Below are 21,805 nucleotides of genomic sequence, written 5' to 3'. Positions count from 1 at the left end.
ACATTTGGAAATAAAATTAGTTGCCACAAAAAAGAGGCTCAGGACGCAGAGGCTTGGAAATCTCCAGAGTTCCCTGAAGCCCAGTCCACCCCTGCTTGTAAAGTGCTTTTCCACCAAGGCTAATGTAGTCAACATGGCATTTTAACTTGCAACAGTGTCTCCTTACCGGCTAATCTTGATTGTCCTCCTCCTTTGATAGAATATTCCCAAAAGCTGTCTTTCCACTGCTTCTGCTCCCACATCTCTCTATTTGTCCCACTCCCCATATTCACCACCAGTGATCTGGCTCTGTTTCAGAGTTCTGTCTGCTCTTAAGTGTGTGGGATCATCGTATCCTCTCTGATCTTTACTGTTCTCTTATGCCAGTTGGTCTATTTTGGCTGCTTCCTGCTCACCTTGGGCCAGATTACAGGGACTTTGAACCGTTGCAAGTGCAATTTTACATGCTATTCGCAGTTTGCCCTAGTGCACAAAACAATGGGGCCATAATGGAAAATAGTTGCACCATGGCATATGCAAATTTACACTGTATTACCACTAGGGCAAAAACTGCTGCAGTGCAAGAAACATACACGCTCAATGTATTTTTGCAACAGGGCAAACTTGGACTGATGAGTGTCATGACGGATATAGTGAATATGCCCAGTGTGGGCAGATTATGTTCGGGTGGCAGGACTACCTCACACTGGATGCTAGTGGCATAGGTGCAAGAACCGAACCACGTTGGCACGGGTTGTAAATGGGGAAGTAAACTGCTGCATTTGCCTCACAGGCCTTGAAAGGGGTAGAGTGCAGGTATTCAGTGCTTGAAAGGGAGGCTTTATCAGTGAGCATGGATACCAAATGCTCAAAATCATACTTGTGGTTGGCATCCATGTATTGTTCGCTTGGATCAAAAATGTATATGCCATTTTTTTTTTTCTGTGGATAGTTTGATGGATTGAGGCTGTGCCCAGCATTACATGTTTGGGTGGCAATGCTACAATTTTGACGTGGCTTCTCTGCCGGGGTGAAAGAATCCTGCTGCAGGCGATCTCAATGCCAATGAACGTTGAGAAGAACAACAACGAGGGGTAGATTTTAAAGCAGTGGTGGCATCTGCGGAGTTACCAGTCTTCTTAGACCAAAGTGTATAGAGATGCGGAAGAGGATGGGGTATCCTGAGGTCGCCTTATGATTAGAGAGTATGTATTGTGAATGTAAGGCCTAAAAGCAAAATAAAAATAAAATAATGTTCTGGATTTGACTCCCAACACATCCATGAGTGCAGTGAACAGGAACATCAAAATCGGGCTTCCTAAAGGGGTGAGAGTACAAATAAAGCTTTGCCACAAGAGATACTTAGGCAGAACATTTACCAAAAAAGTGTGCCAAAGGTTTGGATGGCCAATCCTGGTCAGTGCAGTGGCGAGGATGGTTAGGATGTATCCTAAGCGTAGATCCATGGACAAGACACACATTGACGAGCACCTTTGTCACCAGTTGCTGTGCCAGCTGAACCCTGCAGAAAACTAGCAGTGCAAGTTACAATGATTGGTATTTCCATCGAGGGTTTTCCAACGAAAGAACAGGCATCGAATGCATATTTTTGTGGGCTAAACGGTTAATTTTTTTGTTTTTATATAGCTCTTCAGGCTGGATTCCTCAGGTGTTCTTATTACCCAATTCTATTGTCCTCCATTTATTAACCTCAAAAGTATGAAGGGCTCAGTCAGCCATGCTGCAGGATTCGAACTTGCATCATGTGAGAGGCCAGAACTCAGTTTGTGATCTCTCCACCTAGGCACTGAGGGGACATTAGCTCTTTGGTCTGGATCTCTGAGTTTATATTGCATTGTATGAATGGGCTCCATGTGGTTTTAGTTTCAAATAGTCAAAGGCGATGACTAATGGAGTTCTAGATTTCATAGAGGACGTTTTTCTGCCTTCTGTATTTCCCGAAGAGGTCACCACAGATAATGGGGTGCAATCTGCTTCGCTTGAAAATATGTTTTACTGTAAAGAAGTGTGATAAATGGTGGAATGCATCAGTGGAATTCTCAGGAGGGGGTTCATTAGGCTTTTGTTAGTAAGCTTCCCTAGTGGGAGGTGTGGAAACAATTGAAATGAGCTTACTGTTCGCCTCTCAACTACACAAACCTCCAATTGGAACCTGCCCCATTCGTGGTTGGTTAAGTGAAGGCTCATGTATAAAAATAGATAAACATAGGTTAATGGAGACTATGATGGATGGTCAATGCAAAATGCAAACCTAAATTTGATGGGGGCATCAAGTGAAGGTTCAAAGGTGGAAGGTCGAAGGTGGGCGGATTAGTAGCCGTCGCATACATCACTCGTGTTGCAGGAGTGACAAAACACCATTTATCGACCCCCAGAAAATGATTGAAATTCTGAAGAATGTTCTGGTGCTGGAAGGGGGCTAAGTGTATCCGGTGTGCACAATTTTAAAGCACCTGGGTTGAGGTCCTGGATTGGAAGCAATAGCCAAATAGATGCTGAGGTTACCCATTGGGGAAAACCGTTTTTTCACAGCTATTCTATCCACTTCAGTGGGACTCCCAACATATCTGCTGATTGTCTTGAGACCCTAACCTAATTTTTTGAGTGAGGTATTTTTAAACCTTACTCTCTGACCCAACTCATTTCATTTTTCGGGCACTGGACCGTCCTTAAACCTACCATTGCAGGGGAACCAGTCCTCTGTCTGTCTATTGCCACACCACTATCCCCTTCCTTCGAGGACATTAGTGCTGGGAATCATTGTTTTCCCATTCTTTTGGGAGTTTTGCCATATTAAGTGAAGCCAGACACGCTGATGGTATTGCTACCTTTTATCTTGAAATTTTTGCTGCATGCGCCTGCTCATTTTTGTAGCATGACGTCAGATTATTCACTACTGTGCTCAAGATGTCTGGCCATGTTGTTTGAAACCCTGCCTTTGTGTTTCACTGTCCTTTTTTGACTGTTTTCTTCCTGGGCACAATTAGGATGTGGTCATATATGGGCATCTTCACAGGCTTAGGCTTGAACCCGGGAAGTCGCTTTTTTGATTGCAAGGAACTGCTTTGGACTGGGTATGAGGCTGCATATAGTCCTACTAAACGTTGCAAACCTTAAAGTTCATGTTCGTACCGGAGCTTTCTGTCTTTGACTGGATGATAGCCTCCAAGAAGTTTGAATATAGAGGATTCCCTGTTCTTCAGCATATGGTTAGATATTCGTAGAGGATCCGTAGCCATTCTTTAGTCTACCACTGCAGTCCAAGCCCTCCATTGCAAGGCAAAGCTCTGTTTGTCAGTCACGGGGGAGACCTTCCATTGTGTCGATCTACCTGGAACTGATGGGCCTAACCAGTTCCAAGTACTGGATAGCTCTTGTCGTCCTCCTGGAGCCCCAAGGAGCAATGGTCCTGTCTCTAGACCACAGCATCCAAATTCGGTATGTCTCTGGTTGCTGGGATCAACAGACAACCTGCTGCTATGAATCTTGCAGTGCATCCTCGTTGTAAGCATGGGCCCTTGCTGCTTTGCTGCTGCTGACCTCTACCAAACATGGTGGCGCTGAACTCCTGTGGTCCTTCATCCTTTTACCAGCCGGCCCTGTGTGAGGTTGCCTCAACTGGCAATGGGAATTTAGAGGACTGCTGCAGGAACCGGCATTGGATCAGTAAACTCTCCTGCATCATGAACCTTGACCTTCTAATCAACAGGGTGGATGTTTTATGGTTCCTTCCTCTCTTTAACTGGGGTGACCAACCGGTCAGATATTCTGATCCAGATTCATCACATGTTTTTGGTCGTTGGAGCTTGCATCTTTGCGTTTCTTCTGAAAGTCCTGGATCAACCTGCATCTTGTTGCAAGGGCTTCTGTCTGGACCTAACAGCTGGGATTCTTTGTGGCTATCTTCACAGCTCTGCTCTGATGCTGGAAACCCACTGTGGTGACCTTCATCAGGCAATGGGCCTGTTGAGAGCCCAAAGTCCAACTGCTGAGAGCCTCCTGACCCTTCCTAGGATCAATGCAGACGTGCATCAGCCAAGTCATTTGTGAGGGTCTCCCATTCATCGTGGAATCAAATTTGGGTGCCCTCCCAACTGTCCATTGTCTCCAGTGAAACCAAGAGATGACAGCAATGGTCACCTTTGAACCTTCAACCCGATGACCCTGCAGGATGACCACCATGTAGAGGCAAGTCTTCACCAATAATCTGTCACTTGGCACTGTTTACTTTTCTAGAGGTGCAGGGTCCTGAGATCCCTTATAGCTTTTGAACCTCCCTCCTCCCCGTTTGGTTTGCGCTGGCCAGTAATACACACAAACTACAACCTGATGGGCAGAGAACTCACTGTATAGAGAAACGAGTGAGTGATATTCCAAAGTGGAGGCAAGGGAGTCCTATAGATCACTACAGGAGAGGGAAACCTCCTTCCAAAAGGTCAGAGTCAGGAAGGCCTCACGCCCATGAGAGCAAAGGAGCAGAAAGAGTTTGGGATAGGGATAGTAAACAGAGAAAGAACAACTAGTCTACAAAATATTGAGCAGCATTCATATGATATTAAAGACCAGACTTGTGGGGACAAAATCCCTTTTTTGATTATACTGAAAACAGGACAAGATGTTTAAGATAGAAATTGCTAAATCCGATAAGTACTAGTTGTGTGCTATGCCTAAAACAAAAATGCTGCACAGGCTGTAGACCTGACACAAGTTGTCTGGGGAAAATGACTGTGTGAGACTTTCATGTTTCCACAATGTATTTTCCACCTTGCACTGTATAGGACTGTATATTCACTGCATTGTTTATGCTAGCTGTTTATTTCTGTCAAGTTCTTGCATGTTCCCGTCTGTGTATTTTGTCCTGTATTTAACTATTGCATTAACAAGGCTTGTGCTGGTTCCAACATTGCCTGATCACTATATTTTGTACCTTCATAATCTTGTTTCTGGCACACTGGACATTGCTCCCCTGGGGACTCCACTCGCAGCCAGTAACAAAGGGATCACATTCCTCCCAAAGGCCTGGCCAACTCCCCTGTCGGAAAACCTGTTCAGCAGCCTCCCTAAAACAGGAACCAGCCCCAGTATAATCTGCCACCTACGTCTCAATCTTTACTCCCCTTCTCTGAGACCCTCCACTACCCAGTGACAGTTGACCTGCCCTTTTACACCCTGTTAGTCCACTTGTTGTGTCATCATAGTTGGGGGGGTGGGCGGGGAGCAATGGAAAGCCACTTGTCCTACACACCATGTAATGATCCATTTCTGTGAACCTCCTCCATTCCTCAGACTGGCATTTAATTCCACCTTAGGGTCAAACTGACTCTCACGCAGAATCTAGCTTTCCTTACTGTGGGAATGGATGGGGGTGGGCTCTAGAATTCCTCCACCTTGTAATTACCAGAAAATGTGTGACCAACTCCACTCCCCTGGAAACCACAAAAAAACTTGCAACAGCCAAACAAGCCTGTTGCCTGGTCTCCACTCCCCTGTAAACCACACAAACGTATCCCTGGTAACCACAAGTTGTGTTCCCGGGTGAGAGCGACAGCCTTTTATAAGACCTGTGGAGAGAGAACAGGAGGCTCTTCTTTTTTGGCTGCTGGCGGTGTGTGCTTACCGTGGGGGTTGAGGGAAGAGAGGCCCCCTATCTAGCGTACCGTTGTCCCCAGTCTACCGTTCATTTTCTCCCCCTTCCCAAAACTGTTCTACTTCTCCTTCGGTGTGTGTGTGTGTGTGTGTGTGTGTGTGTGTGTGTGTCTTTTTCCTTCTCTTTCTCCCTCGTGCCCCTGTGTGCACCCTCTCACTGGGTGTCCTCTCTCTCACTGGCGCCACCTTTTCTCATTGGGTGCACTCGCTCCCTTCCTTTCTCCTTTTGTCCTCCCTCTCTCAGCCCTCTGTCTCTACCAACCCCTCTCCCACTTCCTCTCCAACCCTTCCCTTCTAGTCATGCATCCAAGGGTACTTCCCGGGCCCACGGGTTCGATGCCAGTGGGTGTGCCTAGCTAGTGTGCCTGCCATCAATGCCCCGCCTTGTGTCCGCAGACCAGTTCAGACAATCACCTGTGTCCAGTGTGTCTAATTTATCATAATGGCAATTAATTTACTTCTCTTCCTGTAATAAATCTGTTCCTGGTTTCTACAAAGACTTTGGTGCCTTCATTGTGTTCCCACTTTTCACTGTAGCCTGCCTGTTATTGCCATAGGGGGGAACCAGTCCGTCTGCACACACAACGCAGCCCCACCGGGTCTGTTGACTCCCTGGTTCAAATCTATGGCCCGGATTGGGGTCTCCCACACGACCTCCACCATTTGGGCCTGCCTCCCACTTCCACAAGTCCCATTTTGGACAGAGGTTTCAGACGGAATTAACCTGATCCGGTGGGGGTGGGCAGATTGTAGACTGTTAGTGGGGAACACCGTCAACAAAAAAACTTGACATAACCATGAATGAAAGTGACTTCTCTGGAAACAACCTATGCAAAAAGGTATCCTGAGGTTGTTGAGGATTAGAAGGATGCATGATTGTGGCGACATGGCTCTGATATATCTGAATTGGTGGCTCTAGAGCAGAGAGTAGTGTGCGAAGAGGATCAACTGGAGGGTTATGAAGATGCATCCAAAAACTTTACAGAACAGTAATGTATATAGGTGGCAGGTTGGTGGTGAAAACTTCCCTTTCACGTCCCTCTTACTTCTCCCCTCTTTTTCTGTTTGTTTTTAATTTCTGCCTTTTCTGCTGGCCTCTCGTTCCAGCGTTCGGTCTTATTTCTTTACTAGGATTGCAACTTCATACTAAAGAAATGGACAGAATGGACACCCCCAACATATAGACATTAACATATACACGTAACCCCTGCACCTATGGATACATTTCTGGAGCAAATGTGGGGAGCTTGCCGTAAATTAATGAATTGCTTTGTCTTCTGGGATATTAGAGAAAGCCCTCCTCTCATGGCAATGTAATATATATTAGTCGGATTACTGTTTAGTATTTGCAAGTTTTTTAAATTCAACAAAAAAAGAACATTATGTGTACCTTTCATCAGATGTGATTTCACCTAATGTCCTGTCACTAACTAAAATTGAGAAATACTCCTTACAACAAGAGTGGCAGTGTGATTGGTTACAAATTGTAAGTGTAAGACTGGTCTGCAGCCTCTTTTTTATCCTGTGTTAGCGTTTCATTGAGCATGGCTAAATCTCGCCCTATTCTCTGGGCATATAATGTTAAATTAAATGTTAGTCCATATTCCACCAGTAGTGTATTTTATGCCTGGTTTGTTTACAAGTTCAAAAACACATCTTTTGCCTTTAGGTGGACTATGACGTGTGTAGCAATTATGGTAATTGGCTCTACAGTGCTGGGATTGGAAATGATCCAAGAGAGAACAGGAAGTTCAACATGATCAAACAGGGGCTGGATTATGATTGCAATGTAAGTATCAAAAGACTCCAGTCTGAAATTCACTGTACTTTTCCACCCAAATGAACAGTTTACAAAATACATTTTTGCGGTATTTTGGTGATTTTGGAGATTTTTTCTGAACTTGTATAAATAGCATGTGTCCTTGTTCATGTCTGGGAGCAGGTTCCAATAACTGCAATCTCCACTGGAAGCTACACAAGGCAAGAATAGAGAGTCACTTTGGCCACTAAAGGTGGCCTCAATATGTAAAACATTCTGATGTTTGAGCGTTCAGATGCCAAGGGAAATAGTTTTTTTGAGAATGCCCAAAATTGAAGTTGCTAATGCTTGACATTAAAGTGTCAATCACTCCGATATCTGCATTTTAGATGACTAGTACTTTGGGAAGTGTTATATCATGGGCATTGATAAAGAGACAAGCCAAGCCTGGTTTCAGGATATAAGGAGCTTTTTTCAATGCATCACTGTAGTGATAACAATCTTGGATGGGTCTCCAACCTAATTCCCTACTCCAAAGTCCTCTTAGGTTGGCACTTTTTTCCGCAGATTCTTCAAACTGATTACCAGTTCACAATAACAAAGAATTAGTTCTTCCTAGAACGGTCAGGAAGATTTCGCTTTCCCTACTGTGTGAGAAGCTTGTTCGTTTCAGGGTTTTTCTCTCATTACTCTTCTCTAGAGTCCTCTGATCGGTTCCAAAGATCTTGTTCAACAAGGGTCACTCTGTTGAAGGTCTCTTTGTAAGTTATCACCAGATGTCAGGGCACCTCCCAGTTAATCACAGTATCTATGGTCCTTTGAAGAGGGCTCCGGCTTGTTTGAAGGTGATGGTGGGTCATTTCCATTCCACCCGCTGGTCCTGTAGACATTTTTTCCAGAAGCAGGTGTGTTTCTTCTTAACTTGAACACAAAACCAACTTGGTTTGTCTGTACCAGACTTCTCACTGCCCTCTTATCTTCCCTTTACGCCTCTTCTGTTCCTTGACTTCCTCAATGCCACACCATGTGCTTGATCCTTCTCCCACCGTGAGTTTAAATCCTTGATAGGATCTGAACTTTAACCCCTGCCTTGGGCAATGTGTGCCCTCTCATTCCTTCCTGCTCTCACTATATAACCCCGCACAAGCACTGAATGCTTCCTCTTGTTTGCTAGCCTCCTCCTGGTTTCTTTGCCCTACCACCTCCTGATTTCCTCTTCTTGCTGCCTTCTGCAGCCTTCCCCTTACCAACTCCTGTTGTCTTCCAGCAACCACCTCCTTTTGTTTTCCTCCTGTCACCTCCTGATGTTTTCCTGCCACCATCCCCTGCCTTCCCCCTTTCAACCATCTTCTGCTGTCTTCCCTCTACTACCTACTGTTATCTCTCCCCTACCACATACAGTTTCTACTTATTGTCCCCCTTCGGTCTCCAGGCTCGTCTGCACTTTCCAGTTTCTCGCCAAACTCTTTCACCCACTTCCTTCCTGAATCGCCAATTTTCTCCAAGCTCCAACCTTCTAATACAGAACAGGATTGCGACACCTATGCTTGGCCTCAAGCCCAGGGACTGTATCTCTCCAGCCCTGAAATCTCTCCACTGGCTCCCGGTGGCTGGAAGGATCAGGTTCAAAACCCTACGCATTGTCCACAAGGCATTCTGGGCTGGGGCTTGCACTACATCCAACTCTCTTCCAAAACACCTTCCTTCTCAAGTCCTTCACTCAGCTACCTCCAACTCTCTGAGGGTCAGACGCTTCTCCAGGCAGAGAGCGGGGTTAGATCTCTCTCCTCTGCAGGTGCCACCCTCTGGAATGGCCTCCCTGTCCCTCTCAAACTTGAGCCGTACCACCTGAAGTTCTGGAAGCAGCTCAAGACCTTCCCTTTCTCCTCTGCTTTCTCTCTCTCCCTCCCCTGCTGATCACCTGTCTGTGGCACCGACTGGGTGCTTGGCTACTCAGAGTCTCACTGGGTACCAGGTTCCTCCATGATCAGGCTCCCCTGCACTGCCTCTGGGCCTACCACTCACTTAGGGGCTGTAACTATAACCTCTACAGTCTTCTGCCTCCTTGCACTTACCCAGAGCCATGCTGCCCTGGCTGCACTTAGTCAGAGCAATGCTGCCCATATTGCACTTCCCCCTTCCCTCTCCCTGACACTTCTCCTCTCTCCCTTACCCCTGCACTTTGCGTTGTCGCACTTGCACGATCTGAATGATACAAGGCCGAGTAGGATCATTTTTCTTGTCCTCCCTCTGTCTTTCCTCCTATGTCTTGTCGCACCTAGAAACACTTGTGTACAGGCGCGTTATAAATGAAAAAACATATCATAACTCCCCCTTAAATTTCCTTAGGAAAAGTTGCAACTCGTGATATAAATCCGAAGTCTTGTATCCTTTAACGGAGGGATGTTTCTTTCATCCCTTTTACATCAGTTTTGTTGTTTGCGTCTTGGCTTTTGTTTTGCTTGTTCGAACCCTCCAGGTTCACTTCTACTAAGATAATGTACAGTGTCACTTTTTTCAATAAAGTTATCCTGATTTTCTAGCTTGGTTGATCCCTTTGGCCATGGTCAGTGTTCAAGCCTCCGGTTTAAAGTGCTCCGCAAACCCATTAGATCTTCCTGGTCTCTTCCTTCCCTTTGCCTCCCTCGGTCCCGGGCAACTGTGGTTCCTCTGTTACAGTCTGGTCTGCTCCAGCGGGATAGCATTTCAGCATGGTGATTTTCTTTTTTCTTTTTTTCTCCTCGCTGGCTCCTCCGGTATGTCAGTGCATGCTCTCTGTACTCTTTGCATCTCAGCAATCTCCTTCCTCGTATTCGGAGAAGAGGATTTGTTCCTCCCATGTAACCCTGGTTTTGGCATCGTTATGCAGGCCCCAGAATCACCATGGCTGCAGCGTGGTCACGCCACCAGGAGAGGCGGTACTTCCATCCTTGTCTCGTCGTGGGTTGCTTGCCATGCTCTGTGTCGGCATCCGGCATTCTTCCTTGCTCTCTCTTTCGCTAGGCTACCGCTGTCTCTGCAGTGCAGCTCCACCCCTCCAGGACATTCTCAGGTCAGAGGTTCGCCTCTCCGTAGGATTCTCTCTCCTCCTCTGAAGGTTCCTTGTCTCTCTTTTTTTCAATGCTGTGTTTGAATGGTCATGTAGTTCTTCATTGACTGCGAGTTCAAGGACAATCCAGCATTACCTGAAGCCAAAGAGGTTGAAGTAATGTGTTGTGATTTGGTGAACCCTCCCGAGCCTCCTCATCTCTGTCTTCAGATGAGCTGTCTCGGGTCTCTGGCTGCTCCATTCTTCTTGACTTCTTTGCTTCCTTAGTCTTCTTTTATTTGGTCTTCTTATCTTTTTATCGTGCATGTAGGGTCGAGCTCCCCCAGAGTCCACCTTGGCAGGGGAAGGAACCCAAGCCAAAGAGAACTGAGGAGCAAGCCCAGAGCCAGGGAATAAGCCCTTAAGCGCCAAAAAACCCTGGTAGGAATTAACTGGAGTGTCTTCAAATGGTCTTCCGCTGTAATACTCTGATGACACACTACTGTAGGTTAGGCTGTTTAACCTCCATGATTCAAGCATAGGCAGAATGTTCACAAGTCCTTGAAACAAACGGCAGTGTTCAATTGGATAGTTGACTAACTCCACACAAACAGGGAAGATGATGGGAGCATTTGACAAACTCCTGGGGAGGAGCGCAATGACCCTGGAACCCAATGCGCTAAAAGTGCTTCAACCGGAAAGGAATCCGACAGATTGCTGCAGACAGAGAGGCCCGGAGCAGGTAAACGAAAGAAAGAAATTCTCCTGTGTGAACGGAGGGAAGCAGAATTAAAGACCGGTAAGAGTGAGAGCGAAGATTCGCAGAATCAGTACACAAGGGAGCGAGAAAGTAAAGTAGACTGAGTACCGACAGAAGATCAGTCGAAAGGACTGATCGAACTTGGAGATGAAAATAGAGAAAGGAAAAGCAGCCCAAGGGCTGAAAACTGAGATGGCACATCCGTGAAGCGAGACACGGATGTGAAAGCTGACAAAAACGGAGGCCGGAGTAGATAACCGCGAAGAGCAGTAAGAGAAAAGGGATAGAAAAATGAGGACTGGAAACAAGGCGGAAGAGTCCAGGAAGCGACCGGCAGGGAACCGGTGAGGGAGAAAAAGTTATCTAAACAGCTACGAGGAACTGTGGTAGCACAACAGTGAGCTCCAAAGAAAGACGAATACAACGCACCGGCGAAACGGCACGTTACGTTGTTATACTTGCGGCAGCCATGTGGGATGAGGACTGGAGCGCAACCTCTGACGGAGAGACTGGATCGCTCTGTGTTGGAACTTCTACCTTTGCCAGAGCGTCCATGGTCGTGGCATGACATAATGTCACTATTTGTTAGATTCAAAACAGAAGTAACATCAGTCTTTTCTATCCCCATAAATGCAGACAGTGGGCCTCATTACAAATCGCCCGGTATGGAAACAACGGTGGCGGTAAACCCGTCGCCACCGTTGTTTCCATGCCGGGCGATCACAACTCCTGCAGGCGGGAGGTGATGTTCCCGCCAGGTCTGACCTGGCGGGTTTAACACTGCCTGCCTGCAGGCGGACGAGGAAACACCGGCAGCATTACGAGATGCTGCCGGTGTTTCCATGATCCCCATTCCCATTGAGTCCCATAGGACTCAATGGAAATGGGGATTAACACCATTCCGCCTCCGTGATTCCCGGGAAACCGGGGTTGTAATGCCCCGGTAATTCCGGGAATCACAGAGGCGGAATGATAATACGAGTCTGGCGGTAACCAGGCGGTTTTACCGCTGCGGTTACCGCCGGACTCGTAATGAGGCCCAGTGTCTGCTTGATAGGGAGTTCCCTATAGGAATGGGGGTCCTTGTCCCCTAGAGGAAAGTCACTCTCAGTGAGGTCCCACTTTCCCAAACCCCTAGAGAGGGTCTTGGTTAGCAAGCTCACCTCCCTAGCCTCAAAGAGGGTGCCCTCCACCCCGTGGAGAAGGGACGAATAGCCCAGATTCGTCACAGCATTTTCTGTCAAAGTACTGTACTTGGCTTCATAGTTAGATGGCAAATATTACCAAATCTCATTTGCCCTCAAAAAGTGCTCAACCATTCCATGTGGCAATAATTATACAGGCTCCTTAACAATCAGACACCAAGAGCACAAAAGCTGATGGCATGATTCAAAATGACCACCCTTTTTAAATACCCTCCCCATTAGTTCTGAACTATAAAGCCTCACGCTCAGTCAGATCAATGCAGGAAAGGAACACCTTACCATCCCAGTCAATCAGGGTTGGGGTGGTAGCCACCCGTACCAGGGAGAATAAGGAAGCTCTTCCTTAGGAAAAAGCAGCAGAAATGAACTGTAGAGTGGCAAGACCAGTTCCAATTAAAAAACATGAGGACATGCAAAGATTCAGAGGTGCAAAGACCCTGGAGTGTCTCAAAAGACCACGGCACTATAACATTTAAATGGTTAAAAGGGACCGTGGGATTAAGTCAAAACCAGGGAGCAAACCAGATTTTTTTAGAGACATTCCTAGGGGAGAACCAGACACTGAGAAGAAGCCAAGGGGAGTGCCAAAGTTTCAGATTGAAGGTGCAAGCCTATAGGGGCTTATTTCTCGGACCAGGAAGGAGAAGTAAAAGCCTGTTGAGGGCTAAGACCTTGGTCCGGGAGGGTGACCCAAGACTGTTGGGTTAAAATTATATAATATGACAATAACCTTAGGCAAGGGGGAAACACTTGCTGTTAGGTGTATCAAGCTATAGCCCTGAGATGAAGAGGTTATATAATGAGCTTTAGTACTATAGCTGTTTCAGAGGTTCTTCTGAAACCCTTTGTTGAGGGGTTCAAGAGGACCAAACGTTTAGTGTCTGAACAGGGTGTCAACCGGGTTATCCAAACACTCCAAATGGTAATGTAACCGAGAAATCTGGCTTCATTCTTCGGAGGGGAGATGGCATGTATCAAGCTACAGTTACTCTCACACAAGCATATGATATGATAAGTCATTTATAATGCGCCTGTGCACGAGTGTTTCTAGGCGCGACAAGACAAGGAAGGGGGGGGCAAAGGGGAAATAAACAAAAGATAATACTAGGCCGTGTGTCATTCAGATTGTGCAAATGCAAGCGGAATACAATATACTCCTAATAGTATACACTGAAAAATATGTACTCTTTTTATTAGAAAGTCATGTAATGAGGAGCATACCTTAAAGGCAAGTATGTTTTGGAATGGTATAGCTAAGAAACAGAAAAGGGGCCCCGAAAGGTCTCTACTCACACCCACAACTAGGGAAACAAGAATCACATTGGCACAATCCTATCCACTTCGATTTTCCACTCTTGCACTCTTAATTACATTCTGCACTTCTTCCTTGACATCTCTAATTTCAGATGCTGGTTTCAAGGTGTATCTTTATGCCCATAATACTCATACTCTGCTTACTTTTCCTTTTACCGATTCTATTAACCAGTGATTCTGCTCTTGTCTTTCAGCAGTTAACGCTGGTATGTCCTCCTGTTTCCTTTGTCTTAATGTTGTTTTTCCTTCTTCGATCTTTATGCCTACTTGAATTTAATTTCCTCCACTCCAGCTGCCCATTGCTGATCAATCACACAATCTTGATTTTATCTTTGACTTTCCACTGCAAGCCAGATTGTTACTGTAGTTTGCCGTTTTCAACTTTTTAATATAGAAATTGATCACTTGCTGACTTTTGCCTCTGCTAAAACTTTTTTGTGAACTATTGTCTTATCCTATCTCCACTCCACTCTATATGTGGGCCTTCCTAACTGAGCTCGCTATTCTATACGCTACATCTTAGATTCTGCAGTAAGGATTCTCTTTGGTTTACCTTTTCATTCACACACCACACTAATAAATGACACCAACCTCGCCGGATCCCCACTGATCCATGCCCCCGTGGAATCTACAAAGGAATCCTCAACCAAAGCACCCCAGCATCTTACTTCTGGCTACTGATGAGCCTATTCCTAAACACAGGAATAGTACCTAAATCTTTCCAATTGGCATACATTAAGCCACACCTAAAAAAAAAAAACGGGAAGTGCAGAAGATCCCACCAATTACAGACCTATATCAAATGTATCCTACCCAGGAAGCTATTGGAGGACCACGTCTACAAAATCCTACTCAACCACGTAGAACCGAACGAAATACTCGACAACTCGCGAGTCGACTTCAGGAACGGAATCAGTACTCTTATCCAAATGCAACACCTAAAAATAAATTTAGGCAACAGTACACAATTTGCAGTCATACTTTTGCATATATCAGCTGTGTTCATAACATTCCGACACACAACACTAATCAAGAGACTGGAGGAATGTGCCGTAAAAGACTCTGCTCTACAAAGGCTAAAATCTGTCCTCACTAACCGAACTGAAAGAACTTGGCTATCGCCATTTACTTCTAACGTCAAAAACATCTCCTGTGACATACCACAAGTCTCTAGCCTCTCCCCACATACATGTCCCCTTAATGAAAATCATTTGAAACCATGGACTCACCGCCTACAACTACGCAGACCCACACCCTCAACAAATGCCTCACTGGCATATACTCCTGGATGATGACCAACAACCTCAAGCTGAATCCAACCAAAACAGAAATAATGATTTCACCCCCCTTCACCCTCAGAGGGAAATGCAACAGACACACAACTGAACTGGCCACGGGGCATAGGACCTGTGAGAAACCTGTGAGAAACCTGAGGCCATTGCTTGTGGATCCTGACCCTGGAGGCGGACAATCGAGGGAGGATCACTTGGCTGAAGGGACCTTGGGAATTGGAAGTGGGGCACCCTCAGGGGAGATGTGGTATTCCCCATCCAAGTAGAATCCCTTATTCTGAGGAACATTATAGGCTATTGTTAGCCACGTCCCATTGGCCGAGAAAAATGGGATATCCTCAGTCCAAAATGTTTGGAAAAGAGCAGAAAGGGTTAAAGATCACCTGGGTGGAGAGTCTGTGAGGAATGGGAGTGGAATACCTTTAGGAGAGACAGGGTATCCCCCTTTTCCTATGACTGATCAACCCAACCCTTCCACCACCTTTATGGAGTATTTTGACTCAACTTCTCCGACTTCCTCATGCTTTTACCACTCTGGTACTGGGACGAGGAAGAGGCCTGCTGAGAGTAGTGCAGGTAAGGCATGTCCCCTTAATGATGTTCAGGCAGGGCTAATTGTACAACAGCACCTGCAGCCTGTTGGGGAGGTGGGGGTTGCAGGTGTATAAAAGGCCCCATCTAGTTGCAGGAGGAGGCTCAGTAGGTCACTAGGAGAGGGTGAACCAGGAGAAGCTGTGGCGTTGAGGGAGGAGCAGCGGAGAGACCAGAGAAAGCAGCAGGAAGCTGTGTGTATGCAGCACGTTAAGGGTTCACAGGAGTACAGCCCAGGTGCTGCGGCTCCATGGGACCAAGCCAATCAAAGGGGAGCCGTGCCTGGAGGCTGCCCCTTTTCAAGGCGTTCACAGTGCTAGTTCTCCTGGAATCGGACAGTGACCCAACAGTGCCTGAGGGGCTGAAACAGTCCTGAAGCTGCGTACCAAAGGCTGAGACGTTTGTGCTGCGGAAACATCAAAATAAGAAAACGTTGAGTTTCTATGCAAAAGAAAACCTGGTGTGCGAGTGAGTTCTGCGGAGGATTACTATGTATCAGAGTGATTACGTGCAGAAGTCGTGCTGTCGAAGGTCTCCGAATGAAATACGCATTAATCTTTGAACTAATAAGTATACTTTATATCAGAGTGGTCATGTGCATGAGAAGGGACGTTATCGAAAGCCTCAGAGTGCTGTGCACGTTACAAAGGTAACTTTCACAAGATTCTAACAAAGAAACTAAATGAATGACACTGTCTTTAATTGTAACAAAGGCCTTTGAGTGCGGGGCGCATGATAAAGGCACCATACAGAGACTTAAAACCCAAGATGAAATGGATGAAACCTTTCCTAATTATTACGAACATCTCTGAGTGCAGGGCACTTTGTTTAAAGCATTCTACAATGAAACATAACATCATTGCAAACTAAATGAAGACCTTTAATACCTATGAAGTTCAGACATAGATGAATACCGTACCCAAATATCTTTTTCTGAATGCAACTTCCAAATGAACTTTTCAAATAGAAATTGTAATTTGTACTCACAAGTGAACTTTAAACAGAAGTTTAGCAATCGCAAAGGAATTTTATACAAGTGAACCAATAATACTTTAGGATCCAAGTGAATGGAACTTTGGAGATGAACTCCAATCAATGTTTGAACGACAACTTTCTGCCAATTATATTGTTATACCAAGACCAATCACAACCAGAGGGCGCAAGTGTTGCACAGACCTTTAAGAAAGCTGGAAAATGTCTTTTTTTTTTGGAGGAAAATCTTGAGGAAGGGAACACTGAGGTTTAATGTGCTTTTGTGCTTGGTATTGTGTTTTGGAACTTGGGGAAGGGAACCCCGAGTATTGGTTAACTTTATATCTGAAGGCAATCCTGAGACATTTATTTGAACTGATTTATACTTGGGGAAGGGAGCTGAAAGAAAGCTGTGAGCAGGACAGAGCTCCAAACTTTGTCGATCACCGTCTTATTGGTTGCTGAAATCCCTACACATTGTATAGATTAGTTGTGAGGGCAAGTATAGGCTTTGGACACAGACGGATTCCTAAGTTGAACTTATTGTGAGAGGGTGTTTCACAAGCTAGTCCCCGGGATCCCGTACTCGGGTGGCCAGGGAAAGGCCTTAGCTTTTGGATCCCGACCCTGGGGGTGGACAAGCGAGGGAGGAACACCTGGGTAGGAGGTCCTCGGGGAGTGGGTGTTGAGATGGATTTCTAAACTCTGACCTGGTGGCCAGAGGTTTAGGAGGCCACCTCCAGTTTAGTGGAACAGGGGAACCTTCTGGACAAGCCAAACCAATCAAGGTAGCTTGGTGGCGGTCAAGACTAAGTCTCAAGAGGGGTGAGAGTGATCGGAAGCCCACAATGAGCACATACAGTAACGAGCCACAGGTTACTCTTAGACAGGTGTATATCAAAAATACATTTCTGATGCTTGTTAATCTGCTTAGAATCACATGCTGTGCATATGACGACATCCAGTGGTAACCGCAGAGTATTGCATCTTGTCTTTCGGGGGACCGAAAGGGGACGTCGGCATAGGTGTGTCTGAAACACTATCCCTATCGTGACGTGTGTAGTACCCAAAATCCCTCACGCGTCGAGGTCCCTCAGATTGTTTTTTTCCACCCAGATAACTGGTCGCCCTATAGCGGAGCTCTTCATGAGACATTGTTTATCTTACAGAATTGTCGGTTTAATCCCTGTTAAGTCACTTCGTCTATCAAGAACATCTTCGACGAAGACTACGGGGGAACCGTCTACGGATGTGGATTCCGGCACCTAAGATCCGGCGTTCGGACCTCCACGTGGTCGGGCCTTCTGGCCGGCCTACACAGTAGGGAGAGTGGGCTCGGGGTTTGCCATACTGCTATGATGTCTTTCCTCTTTTCCACTTCTTTCCTTTTTGGTATGGTCACCCTTCCCTTCTGCTATGGAAAGGACTCCATTTAGATTCTGCCCTCTGTGAAGGGTCAGATATCCGTGGAAAGACGAGCACACTTCGTGTATGCTTGTCTCCCCCTAGAGCACTAAAGCAGTGTTCGGCGTATAAACTCCTAAACCTAATCCCTTAAGGAGCACCCGTTGAAGCAGTGGGCCGCATATGGTATGTCACGCGTGGAGCCTCTCTCCCCTGCCGCGACACCAGCCGAGAGTGACGGGGGTACATCGGATGACCAAACGTCCAATGCGGACGTTGTAGACCTTGAGGCGGACGATTCTAGAGCTGCCACGCCCGTCCCCGACCCTTCCAGGCTCGACTCCGGTCTTGCTACAGGGACCACACCCGGTGACGGGGACGTACAATCGCACCACACAAAACACACAACCAAAGCGCCCTCCTCGACAACGTCGAAGAAGGCGCAAGCGCCATCGGATCAATATGATCCGAAGCCTTCCCCGCATCCGCAGCAGCGCATGACGACTGGGCTTAATAAACTTAACAAAGGCGCTACTCCCCAAACTACACACACCGAAGTTTCTGAACAAGAAACTTCAACGACTTTCAAGGCCCGTGCAGGCCCGAAAACTATGAGTAGGCCTCTAACTAGGCCTCTACCCAGAAAGCCATCATCGGAGGCGATGTCCCCCGAAGAGTCGGTAACTATCAGTAAGAGCATCAACAGGATTGCTACGGCGGTGGGCCTAGTACCGGTTTCGCCCACAGTTATGGGCCAATCCGCCGAAAGGTTTTCCACGGTTTTGGAAGACGATCCTGAGGACTCTTGCGAACAGAGCCAAGTACCCCTCTCAAGCACCCTGAGGAGATCCTCTGAACGCCAAGTGGACCACGGAGCAATTTGAGGGGTATATGGATCGGCTGCAGCAGATTTTTGGGGCTTCTGATCAACCTCTGCCGAAAAAAGCTCGGGTAGACCCTAACCCTCATACACAAGTTGCCCAACACCTAGATGTTCAACACTATGTTGATTATCAAGAAGATGTCCAGAAGGACACGTATAGAGACATCTATACAGAAGAAGAGGAGACTTCTTTTCTGGACAATTGTGGGGAAGATCAATGCGCAACGGACAACTGGGAGGACACCCAGCAGGACGATCACAATTCTGATATCGTTTGCCTCGACTCTCCCCCATCCACACTGGTTAGACAGGCTCCCCCGGTGGATGATCAAATGGCTTTCAACAACACGTTGAAAAAAGCAGCGGAATTATTTAAAATTGCCACGATGTAGGCAATGTCTGAACAGGATTTCGTGGAAAACATTATTAATGACAAGCCTCCGGCTAGCCAGTCTATCCCTCTCTTGAGCTCTGTAAAGAGACGGCTGGCCCCTTCTTTACTCACACCCGCTCAGACGAGGGCTGTGAACCCAAGGGTCGAAAAACTCTTCCGGCCCTCCCCCACTGACCCGCTTTACATCAAAGGGCACGCAATCCCAGACTCGCTGGTGGTGACCAACACTCGCAAGAGAGCAGGGGTTCCCCTTGCCACGGGAGAGTCACCCCCGGACAAGGAGTCCAATAGGTTGTATGCCTTGGGCAAACGGGTCACGTCGGCGGCTGCTTATACCGTCCGGATTGCCAATAACACAAGGTTACTGGCAAGCTACGTCGACGCCCAATTGAACCTACTCAAGGAAGGCCTCCAGGAGGTTCCGGAACCAACTAGAGCCAAGCTTCTCGCCATTGTCTCGGAGGGTAAACTTGCCAATCAAAATGTTGTAAAGAATACCCTGGACTCCGCAGAGACAGCAGGCAGGTCTCTCGCACAGGGTACTCTCCTAAAGAGACACGCGTGGCTGCGCACGTCGGGTTTCAGGCCGGAGTCCTCTTCGGGAAGGCGGTAGGCGATGCGTTGGAGACAGCCAAGAAGGAGCATGAGACTATTAAGTCGCTGCACCAGATTTCCCAAAAACCCTCTTCACAGAGGGGCAGCAATTCTCGGCAGTCCTTTCGAGGACAAGCCCGCGCCGCTCAAAATAATTTCGGCACGGGCAACTTCAACGCAAGTCAACCGGCTGCAAGCCCCACTTACTACCCCCAGAGGGGTCAGAAGCGCAGAAAGAATAGAGGAAGAGGCTCCAATTCCAGAGGTGCGTCAACCTCGGGTCAGAAATGACCACCAAGTTCAGGTCCCCTCCCATGCCTCCCCGGTCGGGGGGCGATTAACATCTTTCCTCAAGGCATGGGAGGGGATAACTTCAGACCAGTGGGTATTAAAGACGGTCGCCCACGGTTATTGCGTGGAATTCGCCCGACCCCCACAGTTCAGACCGCCGAAACATCGACGACTTTCACCGGAACATCTGCAGATCCTGGTACAAGAGGTGGAGGCGCTGCTGGGAAAGGACGCATAGAAGCCGCCCCGATTCTTCAGGTAAACAAGGGTATTTATTCAATATACTTCCTTGTACCCAAAAAGGATCTCACCATGCGTCCTGTTCTAGACCTGCGCCCAGCGAAAAAGTTCATAAAGCCCCAGAAGTTTTGCATGGTAACACTTCAAAAGGTGATCCCATTGCTAAAACAAGGGGGCTTAATGACAACATTGGATATGAAAGATGCATACTTTCATATTTCAATGCTGCCAGCGCACAGAAAATTCTTAAGGTTCGTGATTCAGGACAAACACTACCAGTTCAAAGTACTCCCCTTCGGCATAGCCTCGGCGCCACGGATGTTTACCAAGGTCCTGGCAGTGGCAGCAGCACACCTGCGCAGACTTTCAGTTCCAGTTTACCCTTACCTCGATGATTGGCTCATCACGGGGGACTCGTTCGACGTTTGTTTTTCGAACACCCAAAAGACAGTAGACCTACTGTTCAGCCTAGGATTTTCTATCAACGAAAAGAAATCCAGCTTAGTCCCCAGCCAAGTAAAACAGTTCCTGGGGGCTCTAATTTGCATGGAAGACGGTCTAGTCTTCCCTTCCAGCGAGAGGGTTCAGAACATGCTCTCTCAAGTTCCTCAGTATGTAGCCAGTCGGAAGGTGACGGTACGCAAAGCTATGCGTTTGCTAGGGATGATGGCGTCATGCATATACTTGGTCCCCCACGCGCGGCTGCGCATGCGTCCCATTCAGGAATGGCTCAACAGCCAGTGGTGTCAGGCAGGGCTGGACTGGGAACTAAAAGAGGCCCTGGAAATAATTACTGGGGACCAAAAGAGGCCCTGGAAATAAAGTTCAAAGTGGCCCCATATGAAACATTTTCAGGAAGCCCAATGCTTTTCCTCTGAGAAAATTTGGAAATACCACACAGAGGCCCAGGGTGCAGAGGCCCACCGGGAAATCTCCAGAGTTCCCTATGGGCCAGTCCACCCCTGGTGTCAGGCCAGCGGAAAATGGGAAGATCTGTTAGTTGTCTCGCCAGCCCTCGTTCTCTCTCTGCAGTGGTGGTCGAGGGAGAACCTCTTGAAGGGGAAAAACCTTCACCACCCCTGCAGTGGAAGCCACTCTCACGACAGACGCATCTCTCACAGGGTGGGGGGCTCACCTGCTTCAACAGACAGCACACGGAGTGTGGTCCCCTCAGGTAGCGTCCAACCATATAAACCTACTGGAGCTACTAGCAGTGTTCAAAGCATTGAAGGCCTTTCAGGAGCAACTGCAAGGGAAGACAGTGCTGGTCCTAACCGACAGCACAACAGCAATGTATTATCTGAACAAGCAGGGGGGCACTCACTCACCAGGGCTATCCAAGCTGTCCCAAAACATCTGGATATGGGCTCTCAAACACAAGATGTTCCTTATATCCCAGCATGTTCCAGGGGAACTCAATCTTCTGGCAGAC

The 21,805-nt window shown here is 47.2% G+C and overlaps 1 protein-coding gene across 1 annotated transcript in view; it reads left to right on the top strand.

Moving 5' to 3' along the window:
• LOC138569624 (cryptochrome DASH-like) overlaps positions 1-21,805 on the top strand; it is a 490,626-nt gene that overhangs the window by 342,508 nt on the left and 126,313 nt on the right. The window contains exon 12 of the mRNA XM_069647757.1: positions 7,316-7,435. Within this exon, the coding sequence (XP_069503858.1) occupies positions 7,316-7,435 (120 nt within the window). The remainder of the gene's footprint in view (positions 1-7,315; positions 7,436-21,805) is intronic.

This window comes from Ambystoma mexicanum, chromosome 2q (genome assembly GCF_040938575.1).
Source record: "Ambystoma mexicanum isolate Mex_15411 chromosome 2q, UKY_AmexF1_1, whole genome shotgun sequence".
NCBI classification, from domain to species: Eukaryota; Metazoa; Chordata; class Amphibia; order Caudata; family Ambystomatidae; genus Ambystoma; species Ambystoma mexicanum.
Note: the sequence above shows the minus strand (reverse complement) of the source record. Positions and strands in the feature narration are given on the sequence as shown.